This window comes from Myxocyprinus asiaticus, chromosome 37 (assembly GCF_019703515.2).
Source record: "Myxocyprinus asiaticus isolate MX2 ecotype Aquarium Trade chromosome 37, UBuf_Myxa_2, whole genome shotgun sequence".
Taxonomy (NCBI): domain Eukaryota; kingdom Metazoa; phylum Chordata; class Actinopteri; order Cypriniformes; family Catostomidae; genus Myxocyprinus; species Myxocyprinus asiaticus.
In genome coordinates this window covers 3,468,114-3,486,479 of record NC_059380.1, presented here as the reverse complement: position 1 = coordinate 3,486,479, position 18,366 = coordinate 3,468,114, and the positions used below count along the sequence as shown (strand labels likewise).

Below are 18,366 nucleotides of genomic sequence, written 5' to 3'. Positions count from 1 at the left end.
TTGCAAAATGTTTCAATTATTTTGCAATACTTGAATCTTTAAAATACTACAAATATTCAAAGTAAATAATACGTATATATTAATATAATACTTATATGTTAATATACTGTAATATATTAATACGGCACTGTAAGTGTTGGGTCTGTGCGAGCCACCTACTGACAGCTGTGTCCCCCCCACTTTTAAAATAACTGCTACGCCCCTGAGCTTGGCTTTGTTTGATGGCTTGTGGCCATCCATTTTCTCTTGATTACATTCCAGAGGTTTTCAGTGGGGCTCAGGTCTGGAGATTGGTCTTGATCCGGTGGTCCTCCATCCACACCTTGATTGACCTGGCTGTGTGGCATGGAGCATTGTCCTGCTGGAAAAAACAATCCTCAGATTTGGGGAACATTGTCAGAGCAGAAGGAAGCCAGTTTTCTTCCAGGATAACCTTGTATGTGGATTGATTCATGCAACCTTCACAAAGGCAAATCTGCTCGATTCCAGCCTTGCTGAAGCACCCCCAGATCATCACAGATCCTCCACCAAATTTCACAGTGGGTGCGGGACACTGTGGCCTGTAGGCCTCTCCAGGTCTCCATTAGACGACCTGGTGGAGGATCTGTGAATATCTAATTCAACGTCTGAGTCACGTGACAGCTTCAGAACGCTAAAATCGCTCACAGCACCTTTAAGCGTGCATAATTTTAATTGCCACAAAAAATTACGACTTGTCCCTCTTAAAAAAAAAAAAAAAAAAAAAACAAATCTAGCACTTACAATGGAAGTGAATGGGGCCAAGCCATAAGCATTAATATACTCACTGTTTCAAAAGTATAGCCACAAGATGTGAACGTGTTAACATGATTTTAGTCTAATAAAATAGCTATGGTATACAAAAGGGTATCATTCAGTACCATAGTGTGTGTATATATATATATATATCACACAGTACTGTATTACCATTTAATCTGATACCATCACTGTACCACTACATTAATGTTTGAAAGGGAAATGTTATGGGACAGTCTAAAACAATCACCTCTGTTTCGCTTTTCCCTCAGAGGACCACCTGTGTCCCGGAATCTGGGGAGGCGGGGGGAGGACAGGAACTGATAGGAGCTTCTGGAACAAAAGCTGTGCGCTGTTGCCCCAGAACGGTCCTTGAATGAATAATGTTCTTGTTCTTCTGTCTTTTCCCCACAGTATTCAATGTACCCAAATCCTAGTTCTGTTTCTACTGTTATTCTAATCACATATGTGTGGGTTGTCTGTGTGTAGGGAGTCTCACAGAATGTTCTGTGATTAGATTGTTGCAAAATGAAACTGTTGTCTAACAGATTTGCTTCTCTTCTCCAGGTGCCTCATGCGTATAAAGCCTGGGTCCACAATCACCGAGTAGACCAGGCTGGGCTGTATGCATCTCTGAAAATCTCAATAAAAGCTCTTGTCTTTGACTAACAGGAAACGATGGCAAACAATAGAAACAATTCTGATGCATTTTCAAAAAATTAGTTTTTTAACAATGCATCCTGACAGCTGATAATTTTTGTTTTTTAATTAATGATAAAATTACAAACTGGAGGTTATATCTATCTTGATACACAATATCATACTATTACATATGAGAACTACTAGATCTACTAGTGAAATTATGCAGTGATTTTTGTTGCTCGGGTCAGCAAGCATCAGTCAAAGGCCACTGTCAAGATATGTTGCAGTTCAGAGCAAAACTATTTGTGGTCCACCCACACTGTGATGAAAAACAGCTGTTTAACCCAGACTGGTTTTTATTCCAAGTGGTTGATTCACAGTTTAGATTTGGTCATGCCCATGATTTCTTTTAATGTGTCTGTATTTTCTCCCTCTGGAGCTGGAGGCCAGGCACTGTGGTCTGATGAGAGAGAAAGGGAAACAGAAAGAAAGAATGAAAGTCAACGTCAGTGCATGTGTTATATACTCATCCCCTGCACACAATACAATATGTTATGCTTCAGAAGATGGTTTTAGGTCCTTTGAACACAAACTTCACAAAAAGCTCAAGGTTATATGACTGTTGTGGTTGTAAAGTGGGCACCTGGGATTTCCCACACAGAGTGGTAGAGACTCTGTCCTGCATCCACCTTCAGGGTTGCTCCAGTAATGAAGGTGGCAGCCGGAGACAGCAGGAAACATATGGCTGGAGATATCTGACAGTATAAAAGTTAGTATTCATTAAAAGTAAATAGCTAACTCTTTAACCTCGCGCGACCCCACATGTGGGATCTTCTTCCCTCAAAAGTTGAAAAACCATGTTTGTCATGTTTATTAGGTCATTTAGCTTCATTTTAATATACATTTATAGTGTTATCACTGTTCAATACGGTTCTATTCATTAACATTAGTAAATGCATTCCTGTATATTTAATGCATTATTACACTGAGAATAAATGTATTCATGCAAAAGCTGAAAAATGTTGCTTTCAGTGGCTTTTTGCCTGTTTAATAGGTGCTACTAGTTACAAATCAAAAAGGGAAATGGAAAATGCACACAGCAGTCACACAAGGGTCTCAGGAGGTTAAAGTTAGGTCCTCATCAACTACTGCGCAGAACACATTGTATACTGCCTACTATATATTAAAAATAGTGAAACAGTAGGAATTATGCAAGAATAAACATTTGAAACAGTTAAATGCTACATTGTTGTCACTGATGAACTCATTAGGTACAAATATCCAGTGCAAGTTGTGCACAGCCTGGCAAATGCACTAGGTTATCCGAGTTTTCTTTGCATACAGTGCACAGTATACATACATGCTGCAGAAATAATAAGAGTATGCTGATGCAAACATGGGTCTTGTCTTTCCACATTCCATTTTTCCAGGATACAGTACAGGATCCACACTGACAAGACATTTTTTGAAACTGGTAACAGCTGCCCACTAGTGGTTATATATTATATATCTAAACATAAGAGACTTGTAATAGGTGACGAGAACGGCTGTAAGCAGGTTAAAGGAATATTCTGGGTTTAACACAAGTTAAACTCGCTCAAATGCATTTATGGAATAATGTTGATTACCATAAAAATGTATTTAGATGCAAAATTCGAGATTCCAGTGAGACACTTACAATGGAAGTAAATGGGGCCAATCGGTAAACATTAAAATACTCACTGTTTCAAAAGTATAAACACAAGACATAAACAATATGCGTATTAACAACATTTTAGTGTGATAAAATCGATTACTAACCATTTCTGTGTAGTTATGTCTAATTTGACAACTTTGTTGCCATGACGATGCAAAGCCATAAACTTTAAAACGACCGTAAAATGCCGATGTAATAATTTACAGCTCATATAATACACATCTTTTAACAGAAGGATTAAATGCAAGACATTTGATAAAATTATACATTTCACAAAAAATACTGATATGTTAAAGTATCGTGATATTATATTGATAGCTGCACGCCAAATATCAATATTATTATTTACATTTTTCCACATTAATATTATGGTGATGGGAATTTTCTTTCTTTCTTTCTAGGAATTCAACAACAGTCCCATAGAAGGTGCAGTTATCATGCTTTACACAATCACCCTCCCTTACTAAAATTTATTACGATTTTACAGTAATAACATTAACAGAGGTATTTGACAAAAAAGTTAGTATCATATAAAACAGGCTAACCTGTTAGATGAAAACAATTATACTTTGTGCACTGAAACTGTGTTGTTATAAATAATGTTTTTAAAGTGTTTAGGCTACTACTGTATTCATAAATAATCTAATTTATTTTTAGAAAGACTAGCTACATTGACCTAACCACAGAAATAGAGAGACATTATGGTCTTATATGCTTATGGATTTGCATTGTACATAGATATTAGGAAATAAACTTTATTTTGTAAACTGGCACTTTAATATTAATTTAACAATGAATTTGGTGGGGGGGCTGGGTAGCTCAGTGAGTAAAGACGTATTTACACCTAGAGTCGTGAGTTTGAATCCAGGGCGTGTTGAGTGACTCCAGCCAGGTCTCCTAAGCAACCAAATTGGCCCGGTTGCTAGGGAGGGTAGAGTCACATGGGGTAACCTCCTCGTGGTCGCGATTAGTGGTTCTCGCTCTCGGTGAGGCGCGTGGTGAGTTGTGTGTGGATGCGCTCAACAAGCCACATGATAAGATGCGTGGATTGACGGTCTCAGACGCGGAGGCAACTGAGATTCGTCCTCCGCCACCCAGATTGAGGCGAGTCACTACGCCACCACGAGGACTTAGAGCGCATTGGGAATTGGGGAGAAAAAATAAATAAATAAAAAAACAAACAATCAATGCATTTGGGGATTTGGAAAATTTGAGGTTCTCTTAAGTACGATGAAGACAATTGAGAAACATATATCGTAGTTTTGAATCGCAACACACCAAAAATAAATAATCACAATAATATCGTATCGTGACCTAAATATCAATATTATATCATATCGCCAGTTACCTTGTGATTCCCACCCCTAAGTGTCTCACTGTAACCTTGATTTCAGCTTTTTTCAAAGAAAAGGAGGGACTAGACTAAATAATTTTTTGTGGTAATCAACATTATGCCACAAATGCTGTCAATTGAGCTTAACTTGTATTGAATCTGGAACATTCCTTTAAGGTGTGTTGAGAAGCTATTGCTAATCTGTGATAAGATCACACAATTTAAAACATTGAAATCACACCAACCTCCTCTGGAACACCGATTCTTTTAGCAGGACTGGATGGAACTGCCATCTTAAACAGAGTTGGACCAAGTTCTTTGTAGTTTTCCATTGCAGTTTTAGAGATTATAGTTCCCTACAATAAAGAAACAGAAGAAAATGAATGCATGCGCGCGCACGCACGCACGCACGCACACACACACACACACACACACACACACACTCTCTCTCTCTCTCTCTCTCTCTCTCTCGGGTAAAAGATCATTCTACTGGAAATTAATAGTGCAAATTAATTGGAATTCCATTCCAGATACATAAACATGTAATTTACAGGGATCTTAACTTCCCTACCCTACACAAGAATATGTTTCTGCTCAAAATTAGCTTCTTTTGACTCACTATAGTTCTTAAATAGAGTTCTCTCAACTCATCCTCATGCAAAACCGTTCTCAACTGGCACTAACCGGGGCCACAGAGTTGACTCGGACCCCACTGGCAGCCCACTCAATGGCCAGGCTCTTGGTCAGATTGTCCACCGCTGCCCTGGCTGCCCCAGTGTGCCTGTCATAAATACAGTTTAAATTTAGCTATGAATGCAGCCAACATTCATGACTGTGACAGGATGAATGTTAGCCTTGCTTATATTAATATTTCATTATATAGTTGCAATAATACAATACAAAACTTTATGAGATCACATGTATGTCTTAAAATAGTGCTCAATGTCAATGGTCAGAGTGTCGAGCTCAACTGATCAAATGGGTCATTCCTACAACTCGGTGGCATTTAAGTCAATTATATCATTTAATTTCACCCGATTACAATTTTAAAAAGATTGGTAAAAAGAATAAACAGCATTTATGATGTTACACACTGCTGTGGGCCTAAAAGCTTTTTTTATTTATATCCCAATTTGGAATGCCCAATTTCCACTATTTAGTAGGTCCTTGTGGTGGCGCGGTCCTCAACCCTCCCTAGCAACCAGGCCAATTCGAACTCGCGACTCCAGGGGGGGGTAGTCAGTGTCAATACTCGCTGAGCTACCCAGGCCCCTAAAATGTTCAATTATTGCACTGGTGTCATTTTCTCATATCTCTATTTTTCTTTCCATAAAATTAAGTGGCTAGTTTTACATTTTCTCACTAACATGTTTTCATTGGTGATAAACGTGTTGTTTTTTGTGTCCCTTAAATTATTGTCCACCCTGTTATGTCTTGATATTGTGACCTTTAATTGAAGACATACGTATGTTATTAAATTACATCACACACACCAGAAGTGACATCAGCCATTCAGCAATACTGTTTTGAGTTATTTTAAGTATGTAACTCTTTTGCTTTATTTATGTCTTCCTTTATTTTGTGATGTTAGTCATATGTGGTCAGAAGATATAGGGAAAATTCATGTCGTTTTTTTAAATGTCAAAATATCTACATTAACCATTAATCATTGTTTGGGTCATTTTTTTGCCTGAAGTGGTTTCCTTATTCTGAGCGGAGGCTTGGCAACTTTTCCTAAACTTGCCACCTGAACACACAGACACACAAAGTGGACTAGACTTGATGAGTCAATGTGGTTTAATCAAATAGTACCCCATTTGTACTGTTTGGGTCAAATTTGACCCACCATAGGAAATTAATGGGTGAGACTATAACACAGAGCAATTATTTTTTTATTTGTCAAATAAAAATCAATAGACACAATGCAAAACACACACACACACACACACACACACACACACACACACACATACATCAGGCATGTGATCGGCAAAGGATGAAACAGCAGGAAAATGTAATAAGCAAAGACTGCAGCATAGTGAGCAATGCCTTGATGGATATCATACCGATGTCTGCAGCTTTTGAAGCTTTTTGGATGGTTTTCCCTCAACATGTACTGTAAGTTACACTAGTATATCTACATTAATGTGAAAATGGCAATGAATAATATGTCATATTACACGTTCTTAGGAGTGCCAACCCTTCTTCATTGTGCTGAATTGCGCATCTCAATTCACAGTGGTTTTACTGAGAGCAGTCTCCCAAAAAATCATGTTCATTTTTATCACATCCGTAACGTGTTCACTTCCCAATCAACACGGGGTGAAACAAATTTGATTATTTTCTAATGTCTGGACTTTATATGCAGTCTTCTAATTACACATACACATGGTATGATATACCGGCAATGAGTACTTTAAAGTCAAACTTCACGTCAACTGTGGCAACGGGTCAAACCAGTTTTATATCCAACCATTTTATTTATCTTTATGAATTCAAATAAACCTGCCTTTCTTGAATGAAGTCCTGACAGTGAAAATCAATGGCCTCCGTCTCGTGCATTCTCAACAAAGTATGTGCATAACGCAGCAGCAGAACATGCATGCACGCGCACACACACACGCCCACACGCGCCCACACACACACACACACGCGCCCACACACACACACACACACACACGCGCCCACACACACACACACGCGCCCACACACACACACACGCGCCCACACACACACACACGCGCCCACACACACACACACACGCGCCCACACACACACACACACACGCGCCCACACACACACACACACGCGCCCACACACACACACACACGCGCCCGCACACACACACACGCGCCCGCCCACACACACACGCGCTCACACACACACACACGCGCTCACACACACGCGCTCACACACACACGCGCTCACACACACACGCGCTCACACACACACGCGCTCACACACACACGCGCTCACACACACACGCGCTCACACACACACACACGCGCTCACACACACACACACGCGCTCACACACACACACACGCGCTCACACACACACACACGCGCTCACACACACACACACACGCGCTCACACACACACACACACGCGCTCACACACACACACACACACGCGCTCACACACACACACACACGCGCTCACACACACACACACACGCGCTCACACACACACACACGCGCTCACACACACACACACGCGCTCACACACACACACACACGCGCTCACACACACACACACGCGCTCACACACACACACACGCGCTCACACACACACACACGCGCTCACACACACACACACGCGCTCACACACACACACACGCGCTCACACACACACACACAGGTCAGATCAAAGTCTTAGTCTGACCCCACTGTGAGAAAGTTTACGCTTAGGTGTGGGAGCTGAACATCATGGTCAGGTTTGACTGAAAGCATATTGTGGCATCATTGCAAAATCTGACACTTCAACACAAGTGGTTTAAAAAAAAATATACAGTTTCACAAATATTTGACTTACAACATTGGCTTATAGAGATCAGCCAATGCATGCAGCACTGCCACCTTCTACTGGCCATAGCTGTCATTTCATGTAATTGTTATTTTTATGCCAGCAGATTTTGATGTTTTGACAATCTTTCAATTTAATGAAATGGAGATTGTTACTGAAGTGAAAATAACAAGATGTGCTCATTATTTTAATATGAATCTGAATTTTTTTAGTCATTTAACTTGACCAGGATGAATTATAAAATCTTCCCCTTAATGTCCCTTTAACGATAAAACAAAGGTACTTATAAAAGTACGTTTCAATTAGCAACAGTTTCAAAACCGAAATGTCACCGAATTGTAGGAATGAACCAAATACAGTTTTAAACTCTTGGCTTAAATAAAGTGTTTGCATCACTTGAAGCTGTATTATCCTTTCTTTATAAATATTGAGTGACTCCAGCCAGGTCTCCTAAGCAACCAAATTGGCCCGGTTGCTAGGGAGGGTAGAGTCACATGGGGTAACCTCCTTGTGGTCGCGATTAGTGGTTCTCGCTCTCAATGGGGCGGGTGGTAAGTTGTGCATGGATCGCGGAGAGTAGCATGAGCCTCCACATGCTGTGAGTCTCTGCGGTGTCATGCACAACGAGCCACGAGATAAGATGCACGGATTGACGGTCTCAGAAGCAGAGGCAACTGAGACTTGTCCTCTGCCACCCGGATTGAGGCGAGTAACCGCGCCACCACGAGGACCTACTAAGTAGTGGGAATTAGGCATTCCAAAATTGGGGAGAAAAAGGGGATAAAAACAAAAAGAAAAAAAAAAGATAAATGTTGTAAATGACAGTAAATGCAAATAACAATAATGCATATCATAAATAACAGACTCACGCCATTCCCGGGAAGCCCTTCCACATGTCTGCGATGATGTTAACAATGACACCTCCATGGTCTTTCATCCATGCGTTGTATGCTGAGGGTTCAATGCAAACAGTTGCATTTAATGCCTCAAATAACCTTAACTCTTTCATATACAATCAAATGAAACACTTCAGATAGATGCTTCATCCACAGTTGCTTCTACATATATGTGCCACTACACAATTACTTGGCGTGACTTTTAGTTCACATGCCATTTTGGTCCAACCTTCTTTGCAGCATAAGAACGTTCCGGTGAGGTTGGTGTCAATCACAGCCTTCCAGCCTTTAGCACTCATCAAGTTTACCGGACTGGAAAACTGTCCACCTCCATTATTCACCAAGAAGTCAAGCCTCCCATGAAGCTTCAGAGTGGAGGCCATCAGGCTCTTCACCTGTCAAAAATTACAGCTAAACCACGTGGCCATAATACATCATACCACGTTAAACTACGATGAACATGGTAAAAACAATGACAGATTTATCCATCCTTTTCAAACAAAGGTTTAAAACAGAAAACAAACTCATGGCCAAATAACATTACAGGGAAAAGTTGGTATTTTGGTGCCAAATACCTAACGGACAATCTTTAAAACACACAGACTGCTTAACCACCATTCCTAAAGCCAAAGGGACAGAGTGCAAGTTTATATGACTGTCACCTCGTCTTCATTCCGGATGTTGCACCGTATAGGGGTCACTTTAGCTGGACTGGATGGAGGGATTTTGTGAGTCAGCTCTTCAGCTGCTGACACCAGACGCTCGAGCTTCCTGGAGGATATGACCACACTGCATCCTACAACATCGGTGATATTTGAGACTTGAATTATCTGTGTATTAATACTATTATACAGTGGCAAATTTTGGACACACTTGACTAAATTCAAACATTTTGATCAAAAAGCTTAGGCTTGAATGCTGGAAATTAGTTTTGTACACAAATAACAGTTGTGCCTACATATGAGTGTCCAGTATACATGGGAACTCCTTCAAGACTCACATGAAGTTGCTTGAGAGAATGAACAGATTGTGCAGAGCTGGAATCAAGACAAAGGATTTTTTTGAAGAAGGTAAAGATATTAGATAGCTTTGGTTTAATTTTGTTTTGGTCACAACACAATATCCATTCTGTTCGTGTTATTTAATTTTGATGACTCCATATTGTTCTAAAGTGTGGAAAATGGTAATGAGAGGTAGACCGATATATATCGGTTTTACTGATTAATCGGTGCCGATAGATGCATATTTGTTTTTTATTATTAGATCAATCAAGTGATCTAAATTAGAGCAAGGACATGCGAGACAAATCTGACTATGGAAACGTGCCCCGTCAACACATACGTCATCTCTCCAACTTCATTTCCGGTAAATAATAGTAAAAACCTCATCCGGTGATATACATATACATATACATATATATATATATATATTATGGTTGTTCTAATACCGAAATTTTGGCTTCGGTTCAATACCAGCATACCCTGGCACCTCGATATCAATACTAACATGATACTTAGGCAACAAATAAATAAATAAAAAAACATTTTTTTTTTTTTGATGAAATTACACAGAAAATTATTGACAAAAAGAATTGCATAAAGTCTTATAGATACAAATTATGCCTTTCCTGTTTAAATTTTTCTGGAGTCCATGTTAATATTTGAATTAAATGTTATGATTGTGTTTAATCAAATACATACTGTACAGCTTTGACCAAATGAAAATATAATAATTTATAAATAATTATTTTTGGTAAAAAAAAGAAAAAGATGCACAACAGAGCTTTACAGTATTAATGAAAACATTAAATGAAAACAATGTGATTACCCGAGGCTGCCATGGCTGAATCACAACATGCTGATATTGCGTACTGGTATTCAGCTTTTGTGATATTGCTTACAGATAATAATACTAATAATATAACCATTTAATATTATTATATTATTGTTATTATGAGTATTATTGCTTCTACTTTGAATATGACACTTTTATATAGTAGTAATATTTTTCTGTCGAAATGTCTTCAATTTCACGCATCCAGTTAAATAAAGCTCTTGTTTCAGCTGGACTTTTATTTTGAAAGACCTCTGAAGTGCTTCCTGTTTTTGAAGGGTTCGTTATATCAAGCTTCACGTGACTCGCAAGCTGAAATCTCTGAGCTGCAATGATCATTTGAGCGTTCACAGCTGATTATACACTAAACACCGCGGCTCTGCAGATGGGTACTATTGGACACACTGCATGAAAATCAAGCAGTAGTAATGTATGTTGCGTGTGTGAGTGTGTGCCTGTTTGTGTGGAAGAGATGACAGAGCATAGAGGCGCCTCTCATTCATTCTGTGGCGCACAGCACATTTGACTGTATATTATTTAATTAAATGACATCCTTCTGCTGTTTAATGATCACACTTGGCCACATCGAGACTTTTTTTTTAAATTATTTTTAAATAGTCTTTGATTTCATCTCAAAACTCTCACATTACATTACATTTTGCTAATGGCAGCATATTTTAATATTTTACTGAAATTAACAACAAGATGCTATCATATATATATATATACACACACACACACACACACACACACACACACAGTACATGTGTATATATATATATACATACAGGTGCATCTCAATAAATTAGAATGTCGTGGAAAAGTTCATTTATTTCAGCAATTCAACTCAAATTGTGAAACTCGTGTATTAAATAAATTCGATGCACACAGACTGAAGTAGTTTAAGTCTTTGGTTCTTTTAATTGTGATGATTTTGGCTCACATTTAACAAAAACCCACCAATTCACTATCTCAAAAAATTAGAATACATCATAAGACCAATAAAAAAACATTTTAGACATAAAATGCATAGATTCTCTATGGGGTTCAGGTCTGGTGAGTTTGCTGGCCAGTCAAGCACACCAACACCATGGTCATTTAACCAACTTTTGGTGCTTTTGGCAGTGTGGGCAGGTGCCAAATCCTGCTGGAAAATGAAATCAGCATCTTTAAAAAGCTGGTCAGCAGAAGGAAGCATGAAGTGCTCCAAAATTTCTTGGTAAACGGGTGCAGTGACTTTTTTTCAAAAAACACAATGGACCAACACCAGCAGATGACATTGCACCCCAAATCATCACAGACTGTGGAAACTTAACACTGGACTTCAAGCAACTTGGGCTATGAGCTTCTCCACCCTTCCTCCAGACTCTAGGACCTTGGTTTCCAAATGAAATACAAAACTTGCTCTCATCTGAAAAGAGGACTTTGGACCACTGGGCAACAGTCCAGTTCTTCTTCTCCTTAGCCCAGGTAAGACACCTCTGACGTTGTCTGTGGTTCAGGAGTGGCTTAACAAGAGGAACACGACAACTGTAGCCAAATTCCTTGACATGTCTGTGTGTGGTGGCTCTTGATGCCTTGACCCCAGCCTCAGTCCATTCCTTGTGAAGTTCACCCAAATTCTTGAATCGATTTTGCTTGACAATCATAAGGCTGCGGTTCTCTCGGTTGGTTGTGCATCTTTTTCTTCCACACTTTTTCCTTCCACTCAACTTTCTGTTAACATGCTTGGATACAGCACTCTGTGAACAGCCAGCTTCTTTGGCAATGAATGTTTGTGGCTTACCCTCCTTGTGAAGGGTGTCAATGATTGTCTTCTGGACAACTGTCAGATCAGCAGTCTTCCCCATGATTGTGTAGCCTAGTGAACCAAACTGAGAGACCATTTTGAAGGCTCAGGAAACCTTTGCAGGTGTTTTGAGTTGATTAGCTGATTGGCATGTCACCATATTCTAATTTTTTGAGATAGTGAATTGGTGGGTTTTTGTTAAATGTGAGCCAAAATCATCACAATTAAAAGAACCAAAGACTTAAACTACTTCAGTCTGTGTGCATTGAATTTATTTAATACACGAGTTTCACAATTTGAGTTGAATTACTGAAATAAATGAACTTTTCCACGACATTCTAATTTATTGAGATGCACCTGTATATACACACACACACACACAGTACATACACACACACACACACACACACAGTACATGTATATACACACACACAGTATAATATATATATATATATATATATATATATATATATATATATATACACACATACACAGTACATGTGTATATATATATATATATATATATATATATATATATACACATACACACATACATACATATATGTATGTATATATATATATATATATATATATATATATATATATATATATATGTGTGTTTGTGTAAGCAACTTTATTAATAATTTAAAAAAAGTAAACAATACAATAAAAAAAAAAGTGTGAGAAGTATATTTTATAAATATCATGCATTTTGGAGTCAAGAATACCAAGCTTTCTCAAGGTTACACCAAATGAATTTAAAAATGCCTTTTAATAAAAACATCAAAATATTGATATTCATGAATTATTATTTTTTTCACTTCATAAACAGACTTGAGGGTCTAATGGGCTCTCTCTGTTTTATGTTTTTTGACAAAATGATGTGCTGACACTACATGACTTTAATATAGTGGATATATATATATATAAATCATATTTTAACTTTCACCACTTTTCTAAGACTTAAAATAAAAGATTATTCTGCACTACTCATGCCAACTTTTGTTTATTTTTATTTTTTATTTTTTTATTTTCAGTTTTTACTGAGGCTTTATTTTATTTATTTATGTATTGTAATTTGTAAAATAAGTTTTATAATAATAATTATTATTGTAATAACAATACAAAAATGATAGTGGTTCTATATATTTTTCGTAGAAATTATGGATTTGAAAATAGAAAAACACTATGTATTTTGGCTTCAGTTAAGTAACTGATTTCTAAATAGGTTAAAAAAGTGAACTGAATAGTGACTGCTGTGTTGCTCAATATCTGGACTAAAGTTCATTGCGAAGACAACAATTTGCAGGTTTTTTAACAGTCCTGGACAAAAGACAAAGTAAAATTCAACAGCAACAACCCCATTAAATGCATACCTAACTGTAAGAGTTCAGAGGTAATAGCTTTTCCAATCCCCGTCGCGCCTCCGGTCACTATTGCAACTTTGTTGATTGAAAAGACCTGATTTAAAAACACTGGACGCCGCCATGTCCGAGCGTGACTGTGAAGCAAGCGACGCTCACCTCAAAACATTTTAAAATAAAAGTCCCCTATCAACCATTGCGTAAGTTACTAATACACGAAAGTCTTTTTGCTATGTATATTTTTAATTTTTTCCATGTTAACCCTTGTGTGTCAATTTAAAAAAGTTACTCAGAGGTCCTTAGAGGACAAAAATGTCCACGTCAAAAAACTGCCATTAATAATATTATATATTAATATTATTTTCCACTTTCAATTAGTATTTTTGAAACCAACATCAGTCCTGATCATAACTACCAAATATTCATTCATTTTCAGGATTTTAACCCTTTAAATGTTTGTTTATATAATGCAGCTGTTGTTTTTTATGGGGGGAAAAACACAAAAAAATGAATTATTTTCAACATACTAAATTATTATATATATTTTATTATTATTATTATCACAGTCTGGGATATGTCAATGATTAGCAACAACATTTATTTTGATGCAATATTATTTTTTGTGCAGTCAGATAAAAAAAAAAAAAACTCACACTCAGGACCTTAGAGGGCAAAAAATGTCCACATCAAAAAAACTGTCATAAAAATATTATATGGTAATAATATTTTCCACTTTCACCAACATCAGTCCTGAGCATAACTACCAAATATTCTTTCATTTTCAGGATTTTAACCCTTTAAATGCCAGTGTTTTTACATAATGCCACTTTTGTTTTTTACACACACACACACACACACACACACACACACACACACACACACACACACACACACACTTCTCAATACACACGTACAAAACACACTCTGACATTCATACCAACACACCCACACAATTTTGGCTGCATCCTTTATTCAACTGGCCTGCAGTGCTCTATAATACAGCAAACAGAAATAGGAAAAAATTATGTATTTGCTCCATAGGCTAAACATGAGAAAAATGGCGCCATCTGGTGGAAGATATTACATTTTTACATTTTGAAGCCAGGGCTCCGGAATGAAAGCATAATATCATAGAATTCATGATTTTATGCTTTAATGGCACTGGGATGAAATATTGTAGTTTTAATGGGTTTCAATGGGGACATTTTTGTCCTGAAGGTCCTGAGTGTAACTATTTTGTATACGCAGTGTATTATAGATGTATTATAGGAACTGAGGTTGAAATATTAAAACTCCCCCAAAAATACACACCTTTGGCAAACTGTATCCCGTTGGCATTAACACAGCCAAAATGATCGAAAAAACTATCATTAAAAAGACAAAAATGCCCCGAAGGTCGCACAAGTTTACAGTGACTTGAATAAACAATTTAATGTCATCTCAAGTCAAGTGGCTTTTATTGTCATTTCAATCATATACAGCTAGTACAGTACACAGTGAAACGAAACAATGTTTCTCCAGGACCATGGTGCTACATAAAACAACAAAACAATATAAAAACAAACACAGAACTACGTGAGACTACACAGAACTAAATAAGACCTACACATTACTACATAAAGTGCATGTGTGCAAACAGTGCAAGATGGTACAATAATTGTTAAATGTGCAAATTGCAAAGGAAGTCGGATGGTGTTCAGTTGTGTGTGTGTGTGTGTGTGTGTGTGTCAGTCCAGTCTCTTAGTATTGAGGAGTCTGATGGCTTGGGGGAAGAAACTGTTACACAGACTGGCTGTGAGGGCCCGAATGCTTTGGTACCTTTTGCCAGACAGCAGGAGGTTGAAGAGTTTGTGTGAGGGGTGCGTGGTGTCATCCACAATGCTGGTGGCTTTGCGGATGCAGCGTGTGGTGGAAATGTCCATGATGGAAGGAAGAGAGACCCCGATGATCTTCTCAGCTGTCCTCACTATCCTCTGCAGGGTCTTGTGATCCGAAACGGTGCAATTTCCAAACCAGGCAGTGATGCAGCTGCTCAGGATGCTCTTGATAGTCCCTCTATAGAATGTGGTGAGGATGGGCGGTGGGAGATGGGCTTTTCTCAGACTTTGCCGAAAGTAGAGACGCTGCTGGGCTTTCTTGGTTATGGAACTGGTGTTGAAGGACCAGGTGAGGTTCTCTGCCAGGTGAACACCAAGGAATTTGGTGCTCTTGACGATCTCTACAGAGGAGGCATTGATGTACAGCGGAGAGTGGTCACTCCGTGTTCTGCTGAAGTCAACAACCATCTCTTTTGTTTTGTCCACGTTCAGAGACAGGTTGTTGGCTATGCACCAGTCTGTTAGCCGCTGCACCTCCTCTCTGTATGCTGACTCGTCGTTCTTGCTGATGAGAGCCACCACGGTCGTGTCATTGGCGAACTTGATGATGTGATTCGAGCTGTGCATAACTGCACAGTTGTGAGTCAGCAGAGTGAACAGCAGTGCACTGAGCACACAGCCCTGGGGGGCCCCAGTGCTCAGTGTGGTGGTGGAGATGCTGCTCCCGATCCAGACTGACTGAGGTCTCCCAGTCAGAAAGACCAGGATCCGGTTGCAGAGGGAGGTGTTCAGGCCCAGTAGGTTCAGCTTTCCAATCAGGTGCTGAGGAACGATTGTGTTGAATGCTGAACTGAAGTCTATGAACAGCATTCGAACGTATGTTTTCTTTTTGTCCAGGTGGGTGAGGACCAGATGGAGGGTGGTGGCGATGGCATCGTCTGTTGAGTGGTTGGGACGATACACGAACTGCAGGGGGTCCAGTGAGGGGGGCAGCTGGGTCTTGATGTGCCTCATGACGAGCCTCTCAAAGCACTTCATGATGATGGGTGTGAGTGCAACGGGACGGTAATCGTTGAGGCAGGACACTGAAGACTTCTTCGGCACAGGGACGATGGTGGTGGCCTTGAAGCACGATGGAACGACAGTGCTGCTCAGGAGATGTTGAAGTAAGAACATCCGCCAACTGGTCTGCACATCCTCTGAGCACTCTGCCAGGAATGTTGTCTGAGCAGCCTTCTGTGGGTTGACTCCGCGTAGAGTTTTCCACACATCAGCCGTGGTAAGACATAGCACCTGGTTGTTGGGAGGAGAGGTGGTCTTCCTCACTGCCACGTCATTCTGTGCCTCAAACCGAACGTGGAAATTGTTCAGCGCATCTGGAAGGGAGGCATCACTGTCACAGGCAGTTGATGTTGTCCTGTAATTGGTGACGGCCTGGACGCCCTGCCACATGCGCCGTGTGTCACCGCTGTCCTGGAAGTGGCTGTGGATTCTCTGGGCATGGGCACGCTTTGCATCTCTGATGGCCCGGAACAGTTTGGCCCTCGCTGTTCTTAGGGCCGCCTTGTCGCCTGCTGTCACCTTTATCAATGGAGTATATAAGCCTGTTATTGTTTATCAGGTTTAAAATTCATTACGATTTGATTTGATTATTCTAGAATGATTCATATCTATTTTCCAAAATATGCTGGAGACATTTTGCACTATACATTCTGTGTAATACACCAGGTTTTACATTCACTGGCTCAAAATCATTATTTTTTAAGAAATAAATGATGCATTAAGTGGAACAGAAGAGAGCACAGCAGTAAGAAGGTTCAAAATACTGAACATTCTTTGCATTTAGGGAGTACAGGGAGGTTTAGTTTATGTGTGACTACAATTATAAACATAAAAAAGCAATACAATATTACATGAATTAAGCTGATAATAAATGAGATGAGCTTTGATTTAATTTTCAATTGTCATACCATTTGTGTTATTTAATTGTTTTGATGACTTTACTGTTATTATAAAGTGTGGAAAATAGAAGAGGTCGACCAATATATATACCGGTTTTACCGATTAATCGGTGCTGATAGTAGCTTTTTGAAACTATCGATTACGATTTTGCTGATACTTGCCTATAGTTTTTCAGAATGTTAATTAAAGATAACTTGATGTCTGACTTGGAGCAAATGGTAAGTAGGCAATTGATTATAGATTTGCCGTCTAATGGGAACATATACTGAACCAATAAATGAAATATAAATGGAATTAGTAAGGTAAACAGGCAGATATAGGCTACACCAGAGAGGTCAGTTTCTTACTGCAATAGGGAGCAAATAAAAACTGACCTTTTGTACAAAGGAGTTAACATGGTCAAAAATGTCCTGACATTTATTTAGTGATTAAGATTGGTGTGTCTATGTGCTAGTTAGTATGTGTGTGTAAAAGAGAGTGTTGGTTTGTACTATGTGTATTGAATGAAATGTGCCCTATAAATGAAGTTTATTATTATTTATAGACTTTGGAAACTTTAATAGAGCAAAACAAAAAACAAAACCACAAAAAACTATATAAGCAAAGTGACATGCAATACAAAACTTGTTTTTAAAATAATAATTAAATATTACAATTAATAGGATTCCTCTGGTAGGAGGAAACCTATTGTTTTTGTTAGTATTCTTTTTATTATTATTATTATTCCTGTAGCTC

General features: G+C 38.7%; 1 protein-coding gene across 1 annotated transcript; it reads right to left on the bottom strand.

Annotated features, from left to right (window-relative positions):
• Positions 1–1,515: 1,515 nt before the first annotated feature.
• pecr (peroxisomal trans-2-enoyl-CoA reductase) lies at positions 1,516–13,977 on the bottom strand. The gene is given in 9 exon segments (XM_051676502.1): positions 1,516–1,876; positions 2,060–2,171; positions 4,691–4,801; positions 5,130–5,226; positions 8,840–8,921; positions 9,096–9,261; positions 9,529–9,662; positions 13,865–13,937; positions 13,939–13,977. Coding segments are annotated over 9 exon segments (900 nt in total). The 3' UTR covers positions 1,516–1,790.
• Positions 13,978–18,366: the final 4,389 nt, after the last annotated feature.